Source organism: Orcinus orca, chromosome 16 (assembly GCF_937001465.1).
Source record: "Orcinus orca chromosome 16, mOrcOrc1.1, whole genome shotgun sequence".
Taxonomy (NCBI): domain Eukaryota; kingdom Metazoa; phylum Chordata; class Mammalia; order Artiodactyla; family Delphinidae; genus Orcinus; species Orcinus orca.
In genome coordinates this window covers 86584884-86606710 of record NC_064574.1, presented here as the reverse complement: position 1 = coordinate 86606710, position 21827 = coordinate 86584884, and the positions used below count along the sequence as shown (strand labels likewise).

Here is a 21827-nt window from a genome sequence, read left to right as displayed (position 1 = left end):
GCAACCTTGTTATAATCGCTTATTAGTTCTAAGAGCTTTTTGCTTGATTCTTTGGGATGTTTATACCTAGACAATCATGTCATCTGCAAACAAAGACAGTTTTATTTCTTCCTTCCTCCCACTGTGCACCTTTTACCTCCTATTCCTTGTCTTACTGCATTCGCGGACTTCCGGTATGAAGTTAAATTGGACACCCCTGGCTTGTTCCTAATCTGGGCGGGAAAGCCTCTAGTTTCTTACTTGGGTGAAAGATGTAAATATTGACAAGCACTCGGCCCCTCTATCTACCACAGTGTCAAGAGAAACCTGCCCACTTAAGCACTGCGTGAGCCTGAGTAAGCCCAGCAGCGGTAAAAGTCTCTGGGGAGGCCCTGTCCTCTCTAAGGCTATTCTTGGTCACTCTGGGCACACGGAGGCCCCACTGCACTGCAGACAGCCTCGTAAGGCTGCCCCGGTTCTTAACATCACGAGAAATCAGGTGGGAAGCAACCCGGAGCCAGGCAGCCTCCCACCCTGACCACCCGGAACAAGGACAGCTGGAGGGACAGCCAGCTCTGCTGCTGAGGACCGGAGACACCCCCTCCAGCCACCCCGACACACGGCAAAACTGGCCTTTGCTGTGAGACGTGAACTCCTTCCCAGAAACACCACAACTGGGGAAATCTTCCCCAACGTTTAATGACTGGTATCCTTGAATTTCAGATGGAGGAACATCACAGAACACCCTCCAAACTCCCATCAAGATTTCAAAGGGACACCACGTGGAAAGACAAGCCAGCCTCCGCGAGCGTCAGAGCAAGTGAGCCCGCATTCCTCCAACCCCCCCATCCACGAACACCAGCACCCTGGGCGCTGTAGGCCACCCAGGGCCTCCCTCCCCCAACCACAGGTCTGTGCGGGAGCAGGTACCTCATGCTCTTCAACCAGGCTAGATGCAGAGCAGACATGAGACGGCTGCTATTCCACAGACAGTAGAGATTCGTAAAAATGTCAAACAATGTCATTCTTCTCACTAAATTCTTGTTTTAGGAAATACACTTCTCATAAGTACACTTCCTATTAAGAGGTAATGACTTGTTTAATGAGATCATAGTACAAATATAATTGTAAATAATTTTTTAATATTTGTTTTAACTTCCCCAAATGGTGAGTATCAGCAGATATGAGTCCTACAAACAAAAGCAGCTGTTTGGAGGAAAGGAGTCCTGAGGCTGCAGGTGAGCACGCGGCTGCCGCAGGAGCGCGGGGTGGTCAACCCGCGGGGGCCAGGCGTCCGGCCTCCAGGAGGCAAGGTGCTCAACGCTCGTCCATCAGCTCCTAGCGACCACACGTGTGCGCTCACCATGGACACGAGTAAACAGCGTGCTAATAAAGGGCGAATATGTTTAGCAAACAGTCCTAAATCCAAATCTGTGCAGGTGAGTCCCAAGAATCTACATCTTCAGGCTGTTTCCTCCGCGTAATTCTTCAGCAGCCAGCTGGGCCCCTGTGCGATTCTGGCATTTGGGAAGCACAGCCAGACTGTGCCACACACAAACCCACCTTCCCAGTTCTCGAGCCGGTCCCCAGGCAGGAGGGGCAGGACCACGCTGCGCAGCAGGACGAGGAGGCACAGGCGGGCTGACCGACACCGCCCAGCCTCAGCTACACCACTCCCCGCTGCGTGCGCAGAGCTGCCTTCCTCTGCCTCAGTGTTAGAAAAGGTCAGGAAGTGGGGTCTCACGACCCTCAGGAGCAATCCAGGCGACCAAGCGTGAAAAAGCACCTCCCGACGAGGGGCAGTGGACAGGAGAGCGCGTGCTTCGGAGACAGGCACACCCGAGCTCACAGCCAGACTCCACCGTGAACGAATCCACGGCCGTGGGGCAATGGTGTGAAATGAGGGGCACTGTGCCTACCGCGCAGGGCGAGGGCAAGGACCAAGTGAGAGGAACACACAGAGCGGCCGCTGTCCCGACTCTGTCCTCCCCAGTTTTAGAACAGGATGTGGAGCCCCTCAGAGGCACAACCCCAACCTGACACCCAGCAATGCCTCCTGGAGGCCCCTGCTCTCCACCAGGCTGCCTGAGAACGAGCTCACAGGCACTGTGCCAGGCCCCCGGGCCGCAGAGAGGGTCCTCAGAGAGCAAGGCCCTCCCCGCTCTCCATCTCATCCCTGTCCCGCCCCCTTCTGCCTCCCTGGGAGAGTGGAGGGTGGAGGTCCTGCAGCCACTGAGGGCGAGAGGACCGGACTGCTACCATTTGCCGAACAAGGCAGGAAAGTGCACCGGGACCGCCTGACGACATCGGAGAACTGCTGCGCACACGTATGTGTGGATCAACGTGTGTGCTTTCCTCGGCCTGTTCTCTGACACGAGCCAGCAGCAGCTGGGCTTCACGGCCAAGGAGGAAGTTCTCTGGCTCAGGGCTTCTCAAGTTCACACAAAGTATCAGGAAGCTTGAGAGAAGCGTCAGTAAGAGGCTGTGACCCTTGCTGGATGGAAGCCCTGAGCATGAGGCTGGGGCGCAGGAAGCCTGAGCCTCAGGCACGGGGACCCCACCTCCAACCTCAGCAGACAGCGGATGCAGGGGCCTGACCGTCTGCGCTGGCTCTTGCTACAAGGGAGACACTGCTTTCCCTGGGCTGGGCCCCCCCTAATCCCTTCCAATTAGACCAGGGAGCAAAAGTTCCAAGGCACCAAAAGTCAGCGGACCAAACAAAGGGTCCTTTCAGCATCTCCTTCGTCCAACGGTAAACAACATTCAGAGATTACTCACTTCTGCTTTTGTCCAAATGTCTGTGGAAACCTAGATTCTAACGCCCCTTTTGCAGGAGCCAGTAAAGAAGATTTTGTCTGCTTCCCAAGGATGGTGGTAACCCAGGCACCCTCTTGCCAGATGGTATTTTCTTCCTTGGGGGTCCCGAGACCACGTCTGTTCTCTGTTCTCCGACAGAATCGTCACAAAGTGGATTAAGGATCTGACTTGGCTCCACACATTCCCTTTCCTCTCCTTTTTGCAATTTGTACAAATCATCTTTTGCCCTGCCTGGGTCCAGACACTGCAAACATAGCTCATCAACTCCATCTCTTCCCGGGGAAGGAAGACTTGTGACCTGGCGACATCTAAACCCTCAGCAGGAAAAGGCGCGCTTTTCCCGAAGGCTCTGGGATCTGACCCACAGGGCGAAGCCCTGGCCCCGAAACCTGAAACAGGAAGTTCCTTGGGTCGGCAGTTTCCCAACTACATTCCAGGGACCGCCGAGGTCCCACAGAGGGACAGCCACGCAGGGACCGAGCTGGGCCCCACACGGTTTCGGCACGGTACCAGTCCTGACGGCCGCTGCCGCCACCAAGACCCCTGCGCGTTGTGTCCGTCCCCACAGAGCGCAGGGTGGCCGTCGCGCCGACGACACAGGGAGCGGGACGCCCTAAGCCACCTCCAGGAGCAGCTCCCTGTGACCAGCGTCCCACAAGCATTTGCGGGAGTGGGAGAACGTGGGCTGCCTCCACACAGGCTCCGAGAAGAGAAGAGGGGCCGGGCGCAGGTCACCCACCGCCGAGGGAAGCTCTCCCTCCACACTCCTGTCACTAGGCCGTCCTGCCCTCCGTCCCGTCAGCCCGGCTCCAGCTGGGGCTCACGGGCACACACTTGGCACCCACTCAGCCTGATGCAGGGCCCCCAGCCAGAGAGAGATCCCACTGACACAACGGAAGGAAACCGCCCCTGCGAGGTGGTGCACGGCTCGGCCGCGCTGAGGAAGGGTCAGGCCGGGGGAGGCCGCCTAGAGGACCGGCTGACGGCCTCCTCCCGCCCCGCGGCCTGGGCGGCACCAACTCCACGCGGGGCTGCGCCCGCTCGACCTCCTAAGATGCCCAAGGAAAGGTGAGTCCGCCCTTCGCTGCAGACAAGGAAGCAGGCTGAGAGGCAACGTGGGGACCCGGAGACCACAGATGCTACTCCTCAGACGACAATGGCTGCTACCCCGGGCACCTGGAGATGCCAGGAGCTCCACCAGCCCCGGCGCCCCAAGGACCCGGTGCAGCAGGGACCATCCCCCGGCTTTCCAAACGGGAAAGCAGCCGAGGTGCCGAGAAGCTGAAGATGTGGACCACCCGGGCCCACAGCCTGTTGCTGAACACCTGGGGCCCACGTTCAGCAACAGGCTGCAAAGCCCAGGCCCGGACAGACAGACAGATAGATAGGCCCTCCGCCCACTGGCGGATGGGCCAGCACGGGGCAGGGCAGGGCAGGGCGGGGCGGGGCGGGAGGAGGTGATGGAGACCGAGCGGACAGGAGGCTGCTCACCCCTGCGCCCTGGACAGCAGCCCGCGCAGCAGCCGTCACGCACCGCCCAGAGCCGCCTGCCTGCTGGGCGAGCCTGAGTGAGGAGCACGGCCAGATCTGAGCTGAGGCCCGTCACCTCACTCCACTGCAATCACAGCCCCAAAGCCCCCCCAGTGCTGCACACAGGGCAGCCCTTCCTCCTCCGCGTTCCCAGGTCTGCGGTCCGAGGCTCGCCAAGGAAGGTGTGCCCAGAGGTCCCCTATGCCTTCAGCCAATGGGGCCAATGTCCCCTGGCCCATAGGGTCCGTGGTCCTGGGAGTGTAACCTGGTCCCCCAGCTCTGGGCCTGTCTCTGGTCTCTGGAACCAGCCACTGGCGACAGCCCAGAGCCCTGAGTGTGTGGGGAAAAAACAAACGCGCTGGGAGAAGCTGTCATTCAAACACCACCAGAGGCTGGGCAGGAGCAAAAGATACATCCTGAGAGCCCCCACCAGCCACAAGAAATCCATCCAGGGTGTTCCAGTATGTGCCCGCCTGAGGGTCTCTGCATGGAGAGATGCAACACCTGCAGCTGGGGAGCCACACCCCTGACACTGCTGTCCGCGACGTCCTGGTACCTGGAGGCCAACCCTCCACTTGGCCACACTGACAAAAGCCGACGGTACCTGCCACCCTCTTCAGACAACAGGAAAAGCGACTTACCCCCGAGGGCTGCCATCGGAGACTTCACCGGCACACCTTCACTCAGCCCATCTCCAAGAAAGCAAAGCGGTGCGGGCAGTGCCCGGGATTTGTGAGGGTGGGATGTGGCCTGGTGGCTTAGATCTCATGGTCGGAAGTTCACAGACATATTTAAAGACCTTTTAAAAACCAGACTATGACATTTGATTTTGACTTTGTTTACCACTTAGAAAGGCCTCTCTGAGACAATAAAATTTCATGTTAAGGTCAAGAGTTCTGTAGTCTGGGTCTGAACAAGCCGCAGTCTCCCTGGGTCTCCGAGGACCGTCCAGGCTGGTGCTCTATTATTTGGACTCCGAAAAGCCCTCCATCAGCTCCTCTGCAACACACCAAGCCACGCAGCAGGCCATCACGGCTACACCTCTGAGGGGTCAAAAGCCCTCCACGGCCCTGAAGCACCTGGCCGCTTCCAGGAGCTATGCTTGGCATAAGGTCAGACCCACCCCAGACCCCAAGGCTGGCAGGCAGCCCGCAGATGCCCCTCCAGGGCCTCCCGTTCCGGTCAGTCCTCAAGTTCTCCAACCGGCTCCCTGCCACCCACACACTATGGAAGCAAAGGCTTGGCCAAACTCGCTGGTGCCCAGACACAAAGAAACAGGAAGACCAGGAGCTCTCCGACCAGCCCCAGGCCAGCACCTCGCACACCCTCAGTGACCGTGGTACTGACCCTGCGCGGAGAGGAGGGCAGGTGCTGCTGCTCCTCCCACAGACGGGGACTGCGGCGCGGACAGGCTGGCCGGCTCTGTCCAAGCCCCACACCTGGTGGCAGCAGAGCCAGGAACAGCCGCCATCTCACTGGGGGCTGGGCTCTTTCCCTGTACCAAGCTGCCTCCAATACAAGGCCAAAGCTGGAGTCAGGGACAGGGCACTTCTGACGCTGGAAATGAGGAGGAGGGAAGTGGGACAGTGCGGTGCACTCTTGGAAGTGCCTGGATTCACCCACCAGAGGCTGCCTGGTGCCCCTCAGGGAGAGGGTCGGCCACGTCCTAACCAAGCATTCTACCACCAAAGGGAAACAGATGACATCGTCGGAGCTCAGGTGGAAGGCGTGGTCCAAACCAGGAGAAACCTACAAGCGCGAAAGGGCCGCAGGCCTGCCCAGCCGGTATGTGCACGCTGCGGGGAGGGCTAGATGGAGCCGGACGCGCAGCCTCCCGCGGTAATCTTCCTGCAGCCACTGCTACCGAGCTAACCACTCAGAAATTGATGTCATTCTGGGGATGAACATTTTTTCCAGTGCTTGAATAAAAGGGGGAGTTGCACATTTTATCCACTTCCACATGCCTTAACAATAAAAACTTATTTAAAAGGCCCATGAATATGTAAATGGCATTTTAAATATGGAAATGCAAAGCATGCAAGAAAACAGTCTGGGTGTGAAATATTAATGGCGTCTCGTCTTGCTGAGAGGAGACAACACAAGCTGGCTGCGGCGGCAGGATGGGAACCCCGGCCCCTGCTCAGCAGACAGGGCAGCGCCCGGGGCTCCCCCGGGCAAAGGAGGCGGCGGGCGGCCTTGGCCCAGGAGAGCCGCTGCGGACCCACACTCTGCCCCCCCCACCTCCCAGCCACCTTGCTCCGCTGCTCTCCCCTCCGGAGCCACCAGGACCAAACCGGGTGTCTTTGCCAGTGCAACCTCAGACTGCACACGTTCCACCAGCACGGCGTCTACACTGCCTGCTGTACAGATGGGCGTGAAGGGGCACCAGAGTGAGAGCTGAGTCCTCCCTCACCCAAGCAGGGCTGGAGAGCCCCGCGAGGACAGAGTCGTCTCTGGGACACGAGCGCAGGGTAACCTCCAGGGTCAGAGGCTGGGGACTCGGCTACAGGTCAAGCTGGGCACAAACTCACCAGCAGGCCCATCAGGAGGCTCGGAACCTTCGGGTCTGCGTGTGGAACGGAGGGCCCAGAGGTCGGCCAAAGTCCTCAGCTGGTGATGGCAGGGCCTGTGTGGGACACACACACACGCCCCTCCAGGTGGCAGCACACCTGTGTGTGTCCACCGGAAGTGAGGGTGACGAAAGCAAGAGACTGATGACCCCTAACAGAGCAAAGGCCATCTTCCTATAGAAAATTCCTCCACCCTCCCTCCAGGGAGCTCATGGTGCTTTAAGGACCTTCCCGCAAGGTACTGATGGCAAAGGAGTGAGCCGGCCTCTCTCCACGCGACGGAACAGGAAACCAAGGAAGACGAGCTGCTGCTGCTGCTCAGTGTGGTCCCTGGACCAGCAGCATCAGCAGCACTGGGGCGCCAGCAGGAAGTACAGGAAATACGGAGCATGGTCCCCATTCCAGACCTGCCAAGCCCGAGCCTGCGGTGAAAGCCCGACGGGCATCCTTTACACTCACTGAGCTGGAGAAGAGCTGGGCAGACAGACTGCCGAGCGGCGACCCCACAGGAGTCACACAGCACAGAGCCCACCAGGGAAGCCCTCTGGGCAGTTAAGTCCCCCAAGTACCAACTGCAGCCATGGGCTTCCACATATGGCTCCTGGCTCATCCTCACACGAGCCTGGGCGAGGCTAAGGGCACTGCTAGGTGGTGATCCCACGCCGGGCTGGCACAGCCGGGAACCCCACAGTGTTTACCAGCGAGACCAGACTTCCCTCTGGACCCAGCATGGACCAGATTCTCCCTTAGCGGGAGGGGGCTTGCTCTCAGGTACAGAGGCCAGGCAGCCACGGTCTGGAAAGTGAAGCAACTCCAACAGGCTCAGGGCCAAGCTGGAGCGGCCGTCAGCCCTGAAGGTCTGCACCCACCCTCAGAGGTGCAGCACGGGCGCCCGGCCTCCACGTCCCTGCCGCGAGGCTCTCACCCACACTGATGGGGAAGCAACTGGAAGACCCAGGAACCACCACTCAAGGAGAGGAACGCAGAACCCAATTCCCAGGGAGGCGTCTGCGGAAGAGGTCCATTCATCCCCAGTGCTTTCGGTCACTGCTCTCCCCACCCTTTCTAATTGGCCACACAACTGAGAAGCCTGGTAACAGCACTCCCTCTGGGGAGGCCACGGAGGAGGGGCTGAGGAGAGAGCCGCAGGGAGTGGCTCCGAGGGCTACAAGCACCACCCCACGTCCAAACACGGGCACTGCAAGCAGGTGCTGTGCCCTCCGCCCGGCGAGAAGGCTGGGGGTCCCCTGCACTCAGCCGCATGCTCACAGCAACTGCTGGCTTCTTTTCCTGCCAGGAGCCCCAAGCAAGCAGGGAGGTCCGAGAACTAACGTGACTGGCAGACTTGGGCAGGGCCCAGAGGCTGTGCCCACACTGCGGCGCCCCAGACGGCGGGAGGGCACAGGTGAGCGTGCTCGGCCCCAACACCCCAAGCAGGCCCCATGCGGCAAGGCTGGCCCCTAACGTCCCTTAAGAGACACAGCTCTGGGGCGTCGGCCACAGCTCTTCCCACACCACCAGGGAGGGAAGGAAGCCCCCTGACTTCCTGAGAGGTCCGTGTCAGCGCGCGTGCACCAGACACCAGACGTGGGGTGGCGAGCCCTCCTGTGGCGGCCTGTCCCACAGAAGGGGGAACCGGCTCAGTAGTGACAGAGATGATGGCTTCCTGCCACGAGCCGCATGTGCACAGCAACCACCACCCAGGGAAGCAGACACCGTGCCGACCCCACTTTGGAGAGAAGGGAAATGAAGCCTTCACAGGCGCCCGGCCCCTGCGGAGGCCAGTGTCGCGGGCAGACGCATGTCCTGCCTCCTCGGTCGTCAGCCTGACCCGGGCACCCAGCAGACACGCCCGCCACGGTCCAGACAGGCTGCTGAGAGCCGGTGCCGCTCGGCCCGGGTGGGACTAGGAGGGGCGCCGGGGACAGGGGCAGCTTCTCCAAGCTGGTGTCCCCAGGACGCACCCTGGGAGCCGGGCCGGGAGCCCTTCATCCGCGTCCACCACAGGGCGGACCGGCCCGACCGCAGACTGAGGGCCGGCAGCTGGAGGGGACGGCGGCCGAGGTCTGAGGCAAGCACCAGGAGACGCCAGCAGCTGCCCTCTTGCAGATGCCCCAGCTCTGGGTCACCCCGGATGCTCTCTTCTGGGGTTTTGCTGTTTTCCACAATTCCGGCCGGATCTAATACAAGAGCTACTTCCTCTAAGAAACGTTCCCTGGTCTACTAGGTAGCCAGGAAGTAAGAAAAGATCTCTCCCAGGGAACAAACAGCCTTATATTTTCTCAGTGCTTCCGTACTCGTGTGTGAGTACATGTGAGCATGTACACGTGTTTGTGTATATGTGTACACACACGCACGCACGCACCACATGGCAGGCACTCACCCCACTGAGGTTCACGTAATGCCGTGAAGCGGCCAGTGCTTTTTACAGAGATGCTTTCAATGACACTGCCGAGCGCCGCGGCCACTAGGGAAACTGGCCAGCCCCACTCGGGCACCAGGCACAAACCTGGAGCACAAAGTACCTTCCCAGGTGCCAGATAACTCATCACTTAGGTACAAAGCAGAAGAGCCAAGTGCACTCGCTAGTGGGTTTTAAGCCATCAATCTGCCACACAGCGAGGCCGAGGGGACGACGGGGAGAGCTGGCGGGCACTGCGGCCGGGGCAGGGGCTGGGACCCAGGGGGCCGGTGCCAGGCCGGCCAGCAGGCAGCTGGGCGTGCCAGCTCATCCACTCCAGCTGCTGCCACACCTGATTCACCAGAGCAAGGGAGGGCGGGACTGATGGACAACTGGACAGAGACAAACGGAAGCACCAGCCATGCTCCAGGGTCAGCACCGAATGCGTCCCGCCTGCCCCGATCCTGGCTGGGCCAGGGCAGGGACACAGGCACCCAAAGAGCCGGCACGTGTCCCCCTCTCACCCCACCAGGACTTAACAGCGTGTCTTAACAGGGGAGAGAGGAGAAGACATTTACTATTCACTCAACAAACAACTGCTAGGCCTCGATTCTAGCAGCACACCCCCCGAAGTCACCGTACTCTCATGGAGTTTACGTTCCAAGAGGGAGAAGCACACAAGAAATGTTAACCCACCGATCAACACACGAACGTGTCAGGTTAGTGCTGTGAAGAGCGAGGCAAGACCAGGAGGAAAGGACAGCTGACAGCACGGGGACAGGCAGGACAGCCTCTCCACACGTGGTGACTTAAACGCATGCTTCGGTCACACCAGCCACATTTCAAGTGCTCAACCGCTGCGTGTGGCCAGCGGCCACTGCCCCCAACAGCACGTGGACCACTGCTAGCATCGCAGAGAGTCCTGCTGGATGGCGCTGTCCACCCCGGACAGACGGCTAGGCCGCCCTAGACGGCTGTGCTCTGGCCTCTGCACTGAAGCAGCCAGCCATGGAAAGCAGCCCAGCGCCAACTCTCAGAGACCCTAAAAGGGCCCTGGGAGACAGTCAGCACATGAATAAATGTCATCATGACCGATTCGCAGGAGAGAAAACGAGGGCTCCATAAAGTTGGAGCTTCCTCAAGATCTCACAGCCAGTAGTCGGAAGGAAGGTGCAGGGATGAAGCTACAAGTCAGAGCCCGACAGTCCGGGGCTGCGTATGTCTGCCAGGAGCCACTCCATCCCCCACCCCAGAGACACACACACACGTCTCGGCGCTCCTCCCCGTGGCCACATGCCATGTGAGCCATGTGACCAGCACCAGCTGTGGGAGCTCAGTCTGGCCTGAAGAAGGGGTTTCCTGGTCTAGAACCATCGAGCTCATGGCCGGCGTGCCCCACGGCGTCCTTGGAAGCTGCGCGCCGCACGACCACCACGGAGGAGACGAGCCTGAGACACAGGCTGGTCCCACACCTCCTGCCGAAGCCCATTTACGTCAAGTGGCACCAAGAGCTGACCAGGCAGGCGAGGCCTGGTCTTCATCACTGAAAACCCCTGGGGCCACTGCTGCGGGGACAGTAACCAGGCCAAGGCAAGCGTGAGACCAGGTGGGGGACGGCTGGCGCTCGCTCAAACCGCCCCTGCCTGGGACGGGAGCAGACCTTCCTCCACAACGGCTTCTCTGCAGCTCCCGTGCTCTCCCTGCCAGGCTCAGCACCCTCCAGCGGGATAAAGGGTCAAGGGGGCCTGGGAAGGTCCCCATAGGGCACACACGAGTCACCCTGGCAAGAAGCTGAGGCAGACTGGCTGTGGCCCGTGGTCAGCACCGTGGTGCAGACTTCCCTAGGGTCCCTGCCTCCCAGTCAAGGACACTGGGTGATCACTGAACCCGTGGAAGCCCACGCAGCTGGGGCACCATGCAAGATGGAGGGAGCACAGAGGAACGAGGCAAAGCCTGGCCCCCACGATGGCGCCCAGCCCGCCCAGCAGAGGACAGGGTCAGAGGCTGGCCAGCCCGTGCACAGCCCGACCTGGGCTTCTGCCCACCTGACTTCCAGGCTGGTGCCCCAGGACGGGCACAGCACAGGCAGCCAGGCCGCAGGCCTTACTCCGTCTGTCTGTCACGTTACTGTGCACAATCAACTGAGCCGTTCATTCGTTCACTCGCTCAACAAGTGCACGCTGGGCCAGGCCCTCCTCTGGGTCCAGGGAGCTTGCACGGCAGTGGGGGACAGGGCACGCACGGAGCGTGGTGAGGGCAGGCGTGCACAGTGCCACTTGCGGCACAGTCACCAGGAACTGCCCAAGCACAACCCCAGGAGGGAGGGCCAGGCTACGCGCGGATGCCTGAGCGAGGAGCGCCGCAGGCGAGGACGCCGGTGGGCCTGAGCCAGCTCTCACCCAGCTGCCCCACTATCCCTCGGTCCAGGTGGAGGAGGACTTCAGCGCTGCTCTATGGCGCTCCCACCTGCCTGGTTGGCTGCAGGCCATGGGCGGAGTCGCATCCACACTCACGCCCCTAGTCTAGATGGCCAAGCCAACCGCAGCCTCCACGGCCAACCACCCTCTCCAACCTTCAGGTGCCTGTCGACCAGGCCTCTTACTGCCACCACCACGCGTCCAAAACTGAACTCCTGGTTCCCTCTGCCTTCACCTGCTCTTCTGCTAAGTTCTCCAGCAACATGAGAGGCAAATCCACCATTCGCACGCTCTCACCAAAGACCTCATCACTCTTGTCTTTTGTCTTACCTGCCACGGATGATCCACAGCAAACCCCGCATCCCCATCTTTCAGGTGTGCCCACACCTGCAACCCCTTCCCATCTTCTCTGCCGCCCCCCGCCCCAAAAGACACACCTTCTCACTCCTAATGAGCCCGCCGGAAAGCTCCCCACTGCCCTGCCCTGCGCTACGCCGGAAGTCACACTTCCCCAGGCACCTCAAACAAGAGGACAGTGACAGCCATGGCCATAACCCCCAGCCCACACTGGCTCACTGCACCAGGCACACTCCCAGCGCTTTACCAAGGTTCTGTGGCGACTCGCACGGCAATCCTACGACCTATCGCCATCACCTTCACAGGTGAGGCAGAGAAGATGGGGACACGGCGACACAGAGCTACTCCGTGGTGGGGCAAGACTGGACCACAGGCCACCTGCGTTTAGACCGGCGAGAGCTTGCAGATCCTCCCTGGCCCGGCTCAGACACAGCACGAAATCCAGCCAGATGCACAGGGAGCAGGTTCTCCCGCCCACGCCCTGGTCATCAGGAATCTTCTGCTCCCGTCGCTGGCCTGGCTGGCCTCTGGACAGCTTGAGTCTACCATAACTCACACACACACAGGTGACAAAGGTAACAAGGCCTAATTGTACTCCGAGGTTCGAAACGACAGACTAAATGGTTTGCACAAAGTGAGAAAAGAGCCACATTAAGAATCATGACTGTCGTGCTGATCTGAAGCACCCCTGGGAGGCGCAGAGAAACCCATCAACCTGGCAGATGCCAGGAAAACACAGTAGCCAAGGGCTCCACCTCCCGAGGCAGATGGTACTCCATCCGTTCATTCTCAAGCCCCCTTCACTAAACGACAATCACCTCTTCCCAACGCTGCCCAGAGCCCCCAGCATGAGGAGGGCAGCGCCACGTGGAGGGGGCCGGCCGGCTCCCCGGTCAGTGGCCCAGGCCAAGGCACCAGGAGGCTCCCAGGGGCGTCCAGGACCGGCCAGAGTTCTAAGGCAAGACCAGGGCTCCAGGCGCTGCAGGGCTCCTCACACACTGACAGCTTGAGGCCAAGGGCTTTTCTGAGACATGCAGAGCCCAGAGGAGGAAAGACCTGAGCTTCAAAACAAACTGCAGGGCTTCCCTGGTGGCGCAGTAGTTAAGAATCTGCCTGCCAGTGCAGGGGACATGGGTTCAAGCCCTGGTACAGGAAGATCCCACATGCTGCAGAGCAACTAAGCCCGAGCGCCACAACTGCTGAGCCTGCGCTCTAGAGCCCGTGAGCCACAACTACTGAGCCCGTGAGCCACAACTACTGAAGCCTGCACACCTAGAGCCCGTGCTCCACAACAAGAGAAGCCACTGCAATGAGAAGCCCGTGCACCCCAACGAAGAGTAGCCCCCGCTCACCGCAACTAGAGAAAGCCCGTGCAGCAACAAAGACCCAACGCAGCCAAAAATAAATAAACAAATTTATCAAACAAACAAACAGAAAACTTCAGTCATTAGAGCCGCCCAGAGCTGGTGTGCTTCGGGGGTGATCAGGCAGCCGTTGAAGCTGAGTGTCCAGAGGGATCATCAGCGCGAAGAGCCGAGCCCGGCCGGCAGGAGCGCATGGAGCGCGGCAGGCGAACTACGAAGTCTGCACGGCTTCTCCTCGCCCACTTCTACAGCAGGTTCTAAATCCGCATCAAGGATGCGGCCTGAGGCTCACACCAGCCGGCCCATGACGCACGTCTCCAACGGAGCAGAGAAACGCATGACCAAGGGTTCTCTGCAGCCACATGTAGTACCTCTCAGGGACCTCTCAGGGACTGGGGCTCCAGCCCCAAATAAACCGTGTGGAGCTCCTAGGACGCACAGACGAGGATTCAAACCCTGTTTCTATGGCTTCCTAGCTGTTCAACACAGGGCTCGACTCTGCTGTGCAACAGAGGACAGCAGCACCATCTCGCAGCATTCAGGTGAGATGGAACCAGGTACCGACAAAGGCTCAGCCAGCTTCACCACTCTCACCATCTCCACCACGCAGTGTGCACAGGTGAGAACTGGACCCCAGGAGCCCCCGCTCCACTCCATCCCCCACTCTCCACCAAGGCAGAGAAATGCAGGCATCACGGCCCCACGTGTCCCCGCACAAGCTTCCCTGCTCCCCTGTCCTTCGAGGTCGTCCACAAGGTTCTGAGCCACAAAGAGACACAGCCTCCCATCCACCCCGGCCCACAGCGCCCCTGGCTCTGCAAACGCCAGGGCTATGGAGTGAGGTGCTGGGTCCCGAAGACGCCAGGATGCTCTTGGGACCTGTTAGGGCACAGGCGGCTGCATGGCAGTGTCAGGGGAGCTCTGCATGGAGAACACTGACAGGGACACACCTAGAGCCGCTCACAAACCCTGAATACTCGCATGTCCTCAGCACACCTCCAAGGAAACAGGATCAGCGTTCAAGCGCCAAAACCAGTGCTGGGGCGGCCACAAAAGAAAGGCAAGGTGCCCTGGGCTGTAATTAAACTCCTGTCCAAAGGCACTGACACACCCATTCATATCAGTGACCAGTGGTGCCCTGGAGCTGTCCGAGGTGGAAAGCACAGAGAGGCTGGCCTGGCGGTCCAGGACAGCCCGCTAACAGAGAGGCACACAACTATTAGCTCTCCCTGAAGGACACGCTTACAAGGTGCCAACCAGAACCCCGCGAGACCTCTGGCCCCACCACCACCTGCACGCCACCTGGGGTCTCCTGAGCGCTGCTGAACGCCAGGCACCTCCTGCCATCTCGCCCCCCACCCCAAACAGCCCTCCGAACCCTCCGACCGGACCCCCGCCTGCCTGCGTGCTGGCCAGACCCCAGGCTTTCACCCTCTTGCCAAGGTGCCTCTTCCCGCCTAACCTGAATTTCTGCCCAACTGCCTTTAAAGACGTGAGGAAGTGAAATCAGCTGTTCCCGCCTCCCGAGGTTTCCTGGCCTCCGCACGGACCGCCCCCATCACAGCCACGTCGGCCTGCTGCTGTGAGAGCAGCAGCGGCCCAGACCCCTGCGAGCGTGAACGGTGCGGCGCACACGTCCCCTCCCCGTTCTGCTCGGCGAGGGCCTCGAGGGCACCGGACCCCAGCTCCCTGCCGCCTCCTCACAGGGCCTGCACGGGACTCTACCATGAACAGACGGGGCAGGAACCCGACGGCCCCTCATCGGCTGAAGCCTTAAGAACATTCCCGGGCTTCTCTGATCCATTCCATCACCGGGAGGAGGGAGATCTCCCGCGGGACCTCCCTGAGGTGAGGGGATGACGCACATACGCACTGGGCACGACGCCAGCACACGGAAGCGCCCCTTGGGTGGCCGCGCGGTCAGGACCGGTCTGCTGAATGAGGATGGGACCGAGAGCACCTCCACCTGGCGGGCAGGCAGCCGTGCCTAGGTCCTGTGCCCCGCGCTGTCACACCTCACCTCACCTCCCGGGGCCCATCCTGCAGAAGAGGTGAGGCACACGGCTCTTTCTCGGGATGCCCGAGACTCAGTTGCTCCTGGGTGGCTGCATCGGCTCTCAAAGGGAGCCCAAGGGTCCTGAGAGGTGGACAAGTTGGCAGGAGTCACGCAGACCTACCAGCCACCATGAAGGACAGCTCCCGGAGGTGGAGAGTCCACTCCTGAACCAACCCCAAAGAAGAGACGGGACGGCTGAATCTATATGCGTGACCACAGTCGAAAGCACTGCCGGAGCTGTGGACGAGAGCTACATTCACGAAGCTGAGAGGCTGGATTTCCTGCTGCTGCTCAAAGCAGGTCATTTTAGAAAGTACCTCTCAGTTTGGCGGGAGAAAAATGCAGACAAGTTTCCATTCCTCTAACAGTTCATTCTTTTTCAAATTCAAAGTAAAACAAAGAGGATCGCCTGGAAAAATGTCAAACGCTTTAATTTCAAATCACTTTTAACGCCTGTTTCATCTGACAGTAGCTTTGAAAGCAAAAGGCAGTCTTTATCACTTGAGGTTTTTTTTTTTAAGTTTTTAAAAAATTAATTAATTAACTTTTTTTTTTTGGCTGTGTTGGGTCTTCGTTGCTGCATGCAGGATTTCTCTAGTTGCAGCGAGCGGGGGCTACTCTTCGTTGCGGTGTGCAGGCTTCTTGTTGCAGTGGCTTCTCTTGCTGAGGAGCACAGGCTCTAGGCGAGTGGGCTTCAGTAGCTGTGGTACACGGGCTCAGTAGTTGTGGCATGCGGGCTCAGTAGTTGTGGCTCATGGGCTCTAGAGCACAGGCTCAGCAGCTGCGGCACACGGGCTCAGTTGTTCCACGGCATGTGGGATCTTCCTGGACCAGGGCTCGAACCCGTGTCCCCTGAATTGGCAGGCGGACTCTCAACCACTGCGCCACCAGGGTAGTCCTCATTTGAGGTTTTTAAGCTAAATTGATGTGATTATGTCCAACATAACCAGATGCTTCTAAAAGCCAATTTTCAAAGAGACATCAGCCCCCCAAATAAGAAAGCCTTCCTTCGGTTATTAATAAATTCTTGAAACGCCAACTGCACAGGGGGTGAGGCCGCGGAGGATGCTCACGGAGAGCAGGCTGACTTCCACCCCCAACCAGCTAGTCAGCCAGTACAGGGCACCCGAGGTCCCTCTGTGGTCACCGTCCTCTCAGCCTGCCCCCAAGCCCTTCACCCACTGGAGGGGCTGACCTCACTCAGCTTTCCACCCTCAAGTGAATCACGTGGGAACTGACTAGTTTAACACCATCCTCCACAGATACCTGGTCTGGGGCAGACTTTCAACCCCATTTGGGCCAGTGAGAGTGACTGGGGTGGGGGGAGTCTGCCGCCAGCGGGGGTCCTCAGACAGGTTTCCTTGTTCCAAAAAGGAGACCCAAGAAGGAGACCTCTCTTTCTGCCTCTTATGCGACACCCAGAACCTGGTCAGCCACCCTGCAAGCACGAGAGAAACCAGCCTGGGCCCCAGGGGACAGAGGTGGACAGCCCTGCAACAGTCCAAGTGCGGCTCGGTGAGGAACAAGCATTTGGTTTGGTGCCCTACGCGGCACAGAGCTCCACAAACCCCTGGAATTTCCTGAACGAGGTGAGTGCCTTTTGTGAACACGCCCCTTCAGCCAGAGCCCTGGGCAGGAAGGGCCGGGGAGAAGCCAGAGGAACCAACCAGCGGAAGAGAAGCTGGAACTTTCAGCTCCACCCCCGCCCCGCCTCCAGGGAGGGGAGCGGAGATAGAGACCAAGTGAATCACCAATGGCCATGACTTAATCAAGCAGGAAACTCCATAGACACTGCTGAACAAGGCGGCTTCGAGTCACTGGACACAAGGAGGAGCTGGGAGGGCAGCACACCTGGAGAGGACACGGCAGCTCTGCCCCCGCCCCCCACACACGCCTCATGCGTCTCTTCCCAGCCGGCTGATCCCAGCTGCACCCTCTGTAATAAACCAGTAATCCGAAATAAAGTGCTTTCTAGCAAACCGGCAGAGAGGGGCTGGGGGGACCCTGAATTTGCAGTCAGATGAAGTGCGGGTAGCCTGGGAACCCCGAGGCAGGCGCGCCTTGTGGGACCGAGCCCTCACCTGTGGGGCCTGGCTGACCTGGGAGTTAGTGGCGGAGCTGAACTGACTCCTGGGGCACCAGCAGGTGTCAGAGGCAGAACTGGTATGGGACCAGTTCCTCAGGCCCTGGAGGGAGTCAGAGCTGCCTGCCCGGGCGTGGACACGAACGGCCCGGCTGTGCTGCTACGTGGGACCCTTCCCGAGGACACAAGTCCACACACGTACAAACACTCAGACACTTCAACCCAGGTTCCAGGTTTCCACACGTTCATGGGGCCACTCAGAGCCCACGCCTCCACAAAGACGCAAATGGTCCTGGTGGGGCGCACGTTTTCCTCCCAGACCCCACGCCCTGGAAGGCAGCCCAGGGCTCCAGGGCTGATCTCACAGCGTCCAGATGACAGTACACCCGCCGCCTCAGCTGAGTCCCAGCTCCTGCTCGCTCAGGCCGAGGCAGGGATGGCGAAGCACAGCCACTCCTCAGCCAGGGGCACACTCACCGGCGCCCCACGTTCCGAAGCGGACATGTCGCAACAAAACCATGGGCCGCCGGGCCTACCTGCTGGTGATGGAGCTGTTCCTGTCCTTGAGGGTGAGCTCGCGCTGCTGCAGCTCCACGATGAACCTGGACAGGTCCTCTGGGGTCCTGGGGGGATCAAGAACACATGTCAGTGCTGGTTGTGCCCTGAAGGGGGACTGGCTGACACTAGAAGGCGGCCCAAAGCCACGCCAGCCACTGGCGGTTCACAGGCCTGGGGCGGATTAGGGCCTGTGCACGTCCCCGGAGCAGCGGGGTGTGGAGCTGTGCTCTCACCGCCACCTGGGCTCACACAGCCAGCCGCTGGCCATGTAACACTGGGGACACTACTTTTATAAGCCTTGATTTTACTTCACCTGTAAAAATAGGGTCGATACATAACAATGTCACCATGCAGAGGATTTGGACCGAGGTTTAAAAGCACCTACCAGGCAGCAAGCACAGGAGGTGCTCAGTGCATTCCAGTTGCCTTTCCTCCCTTCCGCTTCAAAATCCAGGTATGAGAACAGCAGCAATGTAACAACCACAACAGATACCCACATGCCCAATGCCTCGTAATTTTCAAAAGTATTCCAGCTTAACGATCTCAGTTAATGCTCAGAGCAGCCCTGCTGTCTACTGTTTCCATTTTGCAAATGGGGAAACTGAGACTCAAAGACACGGATGGCTGGTTCAAAGGCCACCCACTCTCAGCAGCACTAAGCCTCAATCTGAACCCCCTCCTCTAGCTCAGCACCATGGCTCGGGAGGACATACACCAAGAATGTCTTTGACATACACGTGGCCAACAGGACATGAAAACACGCTCAACATCGCCAATTACTAGAGAAATACAAATCAAAACTACAGTGAGGTACCACGTTACCAGGTCAGAATGGCCATCATCAAAACATCGACAAATAAGACATGCTGGAGAGGGTGCGGAGGAAAGGGAACCCCCCTACACTGTTGGTGGGAATATAAATTGGTACAGCCACTATGGAGAACAGTATGGAGGTTCCTCAGAAAACTAAAAATGGAACTACCATATGACCCAGCAATCCCACCCCTGGGAGAGGGACTGGAGAAAACTCTAATTCAAAAAGATACATGCATCTCAATGGTCACTGAAGCACTATTTACAACAGCCAAAACATGGAAGCAACCTAAGTGTCCATCAACAGATGTGTGGATAAAGAAGATGTACACACACACACACACACACACACACACACACACACACACACAATGGAATACTACTCAGCCATAAAAAAGAATGAAATAATGCCATTTGCAGCAACATGGATAGACCTAGAGATTGTCATACTGAGTGAAGTTAAGCTAGACAGGGAAAGACATATATCATGTGATATCACTTACATGTGGAATCGAAAAGAATGATACTAATGAACTTATTTACAAAACACAAATAGACCCATAGACATAGAAAACAAACTTATGGTTACCAAAGTGGGGAGGGGGGATAAATTTGAAATTTGAGATCAACATATACACACTACTGTATATAAAATAGATAAACAACAAGGATCTACTGTACAGCACAGGCAACTATATTCAATATCTTGCAATAACCTATACTGGAAAAGAATAGATATATTTAACTGAATCACTGTGCTGTACACCTGAAACTAACAACATTGTAAATTAACTATATTTCAATTTTTTTAAATGGCTGATTTTATTTTTAAAATGTCTTTGAGAGACAGAATGGAACACCCAGCGGAGTGCAAACATTCCCGACACCTGCACGGGGCACACAGACTAGACGGCTCGCTGGTGTGCAGCAGCTGAGAGGAGGTGAGCGCAAGGGCCGGAGCCAGAGCCCAGGGCTACGCAGGGGCCACGGCTCGGTACCCACAGGCCCTCCTCCCGGCCCCCAGAGCCAGCGCACTGCCCAGTTTCCAAGAGCACTCTCTGGCCTCCTCACCCCTCCAGCTGAAGTCGGCACCTGCAGTCACGTCGTACCCAAGGACCGCTCACAGAAACCTGCTGAAACTGAGCCTCAAGTCCAGGGCCCACAGACTCTGCACCGCAGGGCCCCTGGGGCCTCCTCACCTCCCACTGGACTTTTCTCTGCCGCCTGAACACGGCAATCCGCCTGCTCCCCGAAACTCTGCGATAGTTAACCCTGGGCCTGCAAAGCTCTTCCCTCAGTCTCCCCAAGCCTAGCTCGTTCTCAAAAGAGAGGTCTCAGGAAAGATGTCACTTCCTCCAAGAAGCCCCCAACCCTCTCCCCACCCCATCACGACCCTCGCTGCACAGCACCACCACCCCTGCTATCAGTTTGGGGTCTCTCAGTGTCTGCCATCGCTAGAACGTTAGCCCAAAGACTTCCGCTTGTCGGTGGTACGTCCTGACAGCCCAGCACAGCCCCTGCAGAGAGGCGGCCCATGGCCCCACTCGTCACACACAGGGGTTCTGGCATCAACATTCCTCCCAAGGTAATTCCACGATCTCTCCCTTTCAGACCACCTCATGGAGGCCCTTCCCTGGCCACCAGAAGAAAAGCCCTTTCTTGGACATTTTGCGAGGACGTGGCCTCAAGGTGTGAGAACCGCTAGGCACAGTGCCGAGATTTCTACCCTAACTCTGCCCTGAACACAAGCCAACTTTGTGGATTAGAAAATACTTACATTGAAAAGATGTTTACCAGTAGAAGACCTTGAGAAACTAAAACCTAGGAGGGGGAGAGGCTGAACCAGCCTTGAATGCCAATTCCCCATTCTTTTCAGAGCTTCCTAATGTTTTCCAACCTCAGGGAGCTAAAGATACTAATAGGAAAATAAGTAAGCAAAACAAGTAAACCCTTTTAAGCCAAGAGGTATTTTTTCTGAAACACTGTTAAGAGATTTAAGTTGTTTGCTATTTTTCTATGTTAGTCAAAGGAGTACGCAAACTATTATTAAATCAATGGGAAGTTTATTTAAAAGCAATGAAGCAACTTGCATGTCTACTTTTGCAAGGCCCCCAGTCCCTATGGGCCCAGGACCAGCCAACGCCGTGTGGGACAGGCAGACGGGTGCCCAGAGGGTGACTGGGGGAGCATGACGACGACCGGCCTCCTCCTCACTCCCCTTCCAGGCTGGACCAAGTCTGCTCAGACCTGAAAGAGCAGGAAGAGCCCGTGGAGAAGCATCTGTCAGACAGACGGCCACACACTCTGCGGGGCCTCTCCCTAGCCGGGGGGCAGCCATACCCTCCAAGCAGAAGCATTCCTGGAAGCGGGAGAGCAACTGGCAGAGTCCGGAGCACGTGGCAGCAGTTTAGAAACAAGAGTCCTGCCCTGAGGTACAAAGTAGCCCCACAGGCTTCCCTGGTGGCGCAGTGGTTGAGAGTCCGCCTGCCGATGCAGGGGATGCAGGTTCGTGCCCCGGTCCGGGAGGATCCCACATGCAGCGGAACGGCTGGGCCCGTGAGCCATGGCTGCTGAGCCTGCGCGTCCGGAGCCTGTGCTCCGCAACGGGAGAGGCCACAGCAGTGAGAGGCCCGCCTACCGCAAAAAAAAAAAAAAACAAAAAAACCCAGAGTACTGGCAACATGTATACATTCTTGAGGCCGCGACGGGGCGAACCGAGGGCGCGGGTGAAGTTTGATCAAGGGGGCAGGAGGCCTGGCTTCAGGAGACCTCTGTCTATACTGACAGCAGTACTATGAATACACCTGAAGAGAAGGAAGTAGGAAGAAATTAGGGCCTAAAGGACTCCCAAGGTAACCCAGTCCCCTGGGCGGACGGGCAGG

General features: G+C 58.4%; 2 protein-coding genes across 13 annotated transcripts in view; one reads left to right on the top strand and one right to left on the bottom strand.

Annotated features, from left to right (window-relative positions):
- Positions 1-21827, top strand: part of NUDT1 (nudix hydrolase 1) — a 154636-nt gene that overhangs the window by 45252 nt on the left and 87557 nt on the right. The window lies entirely within an intron of this gene.
- Positions 1-21827, bottom strand: part of MAD1L1 (mitotic arrest deficient 1 like 1) — a 316733-nt gene that overhangs the window by 220313 nt on the left and 74593 nt on the right. For 10 of the 12 annotated variants that reach the window (XR_004482842.2, XR_007472361.1, XR_004482844.2 and 7 more), the window contains one exon: positions 18111-18197. The exons of 1 other annotated variant lie outside the window; for it this stretch is intronic. Coding sequence is in view for 5 of the 11 variants with exons in the window: in XM_004268980.4 (XP_004269028.1) it covers positions 18111-18197 (87 nt within the window). In the remaining 6 variants the exon portion in view is untranslated. Of the gene's footprint in view, positions 1-18110; positions 18198-18517; positions 20274-21827 lie in introns of those variants that run through there. One more of the 12 variants, XM_033426709.2, reaches the window with a different exon arrangement.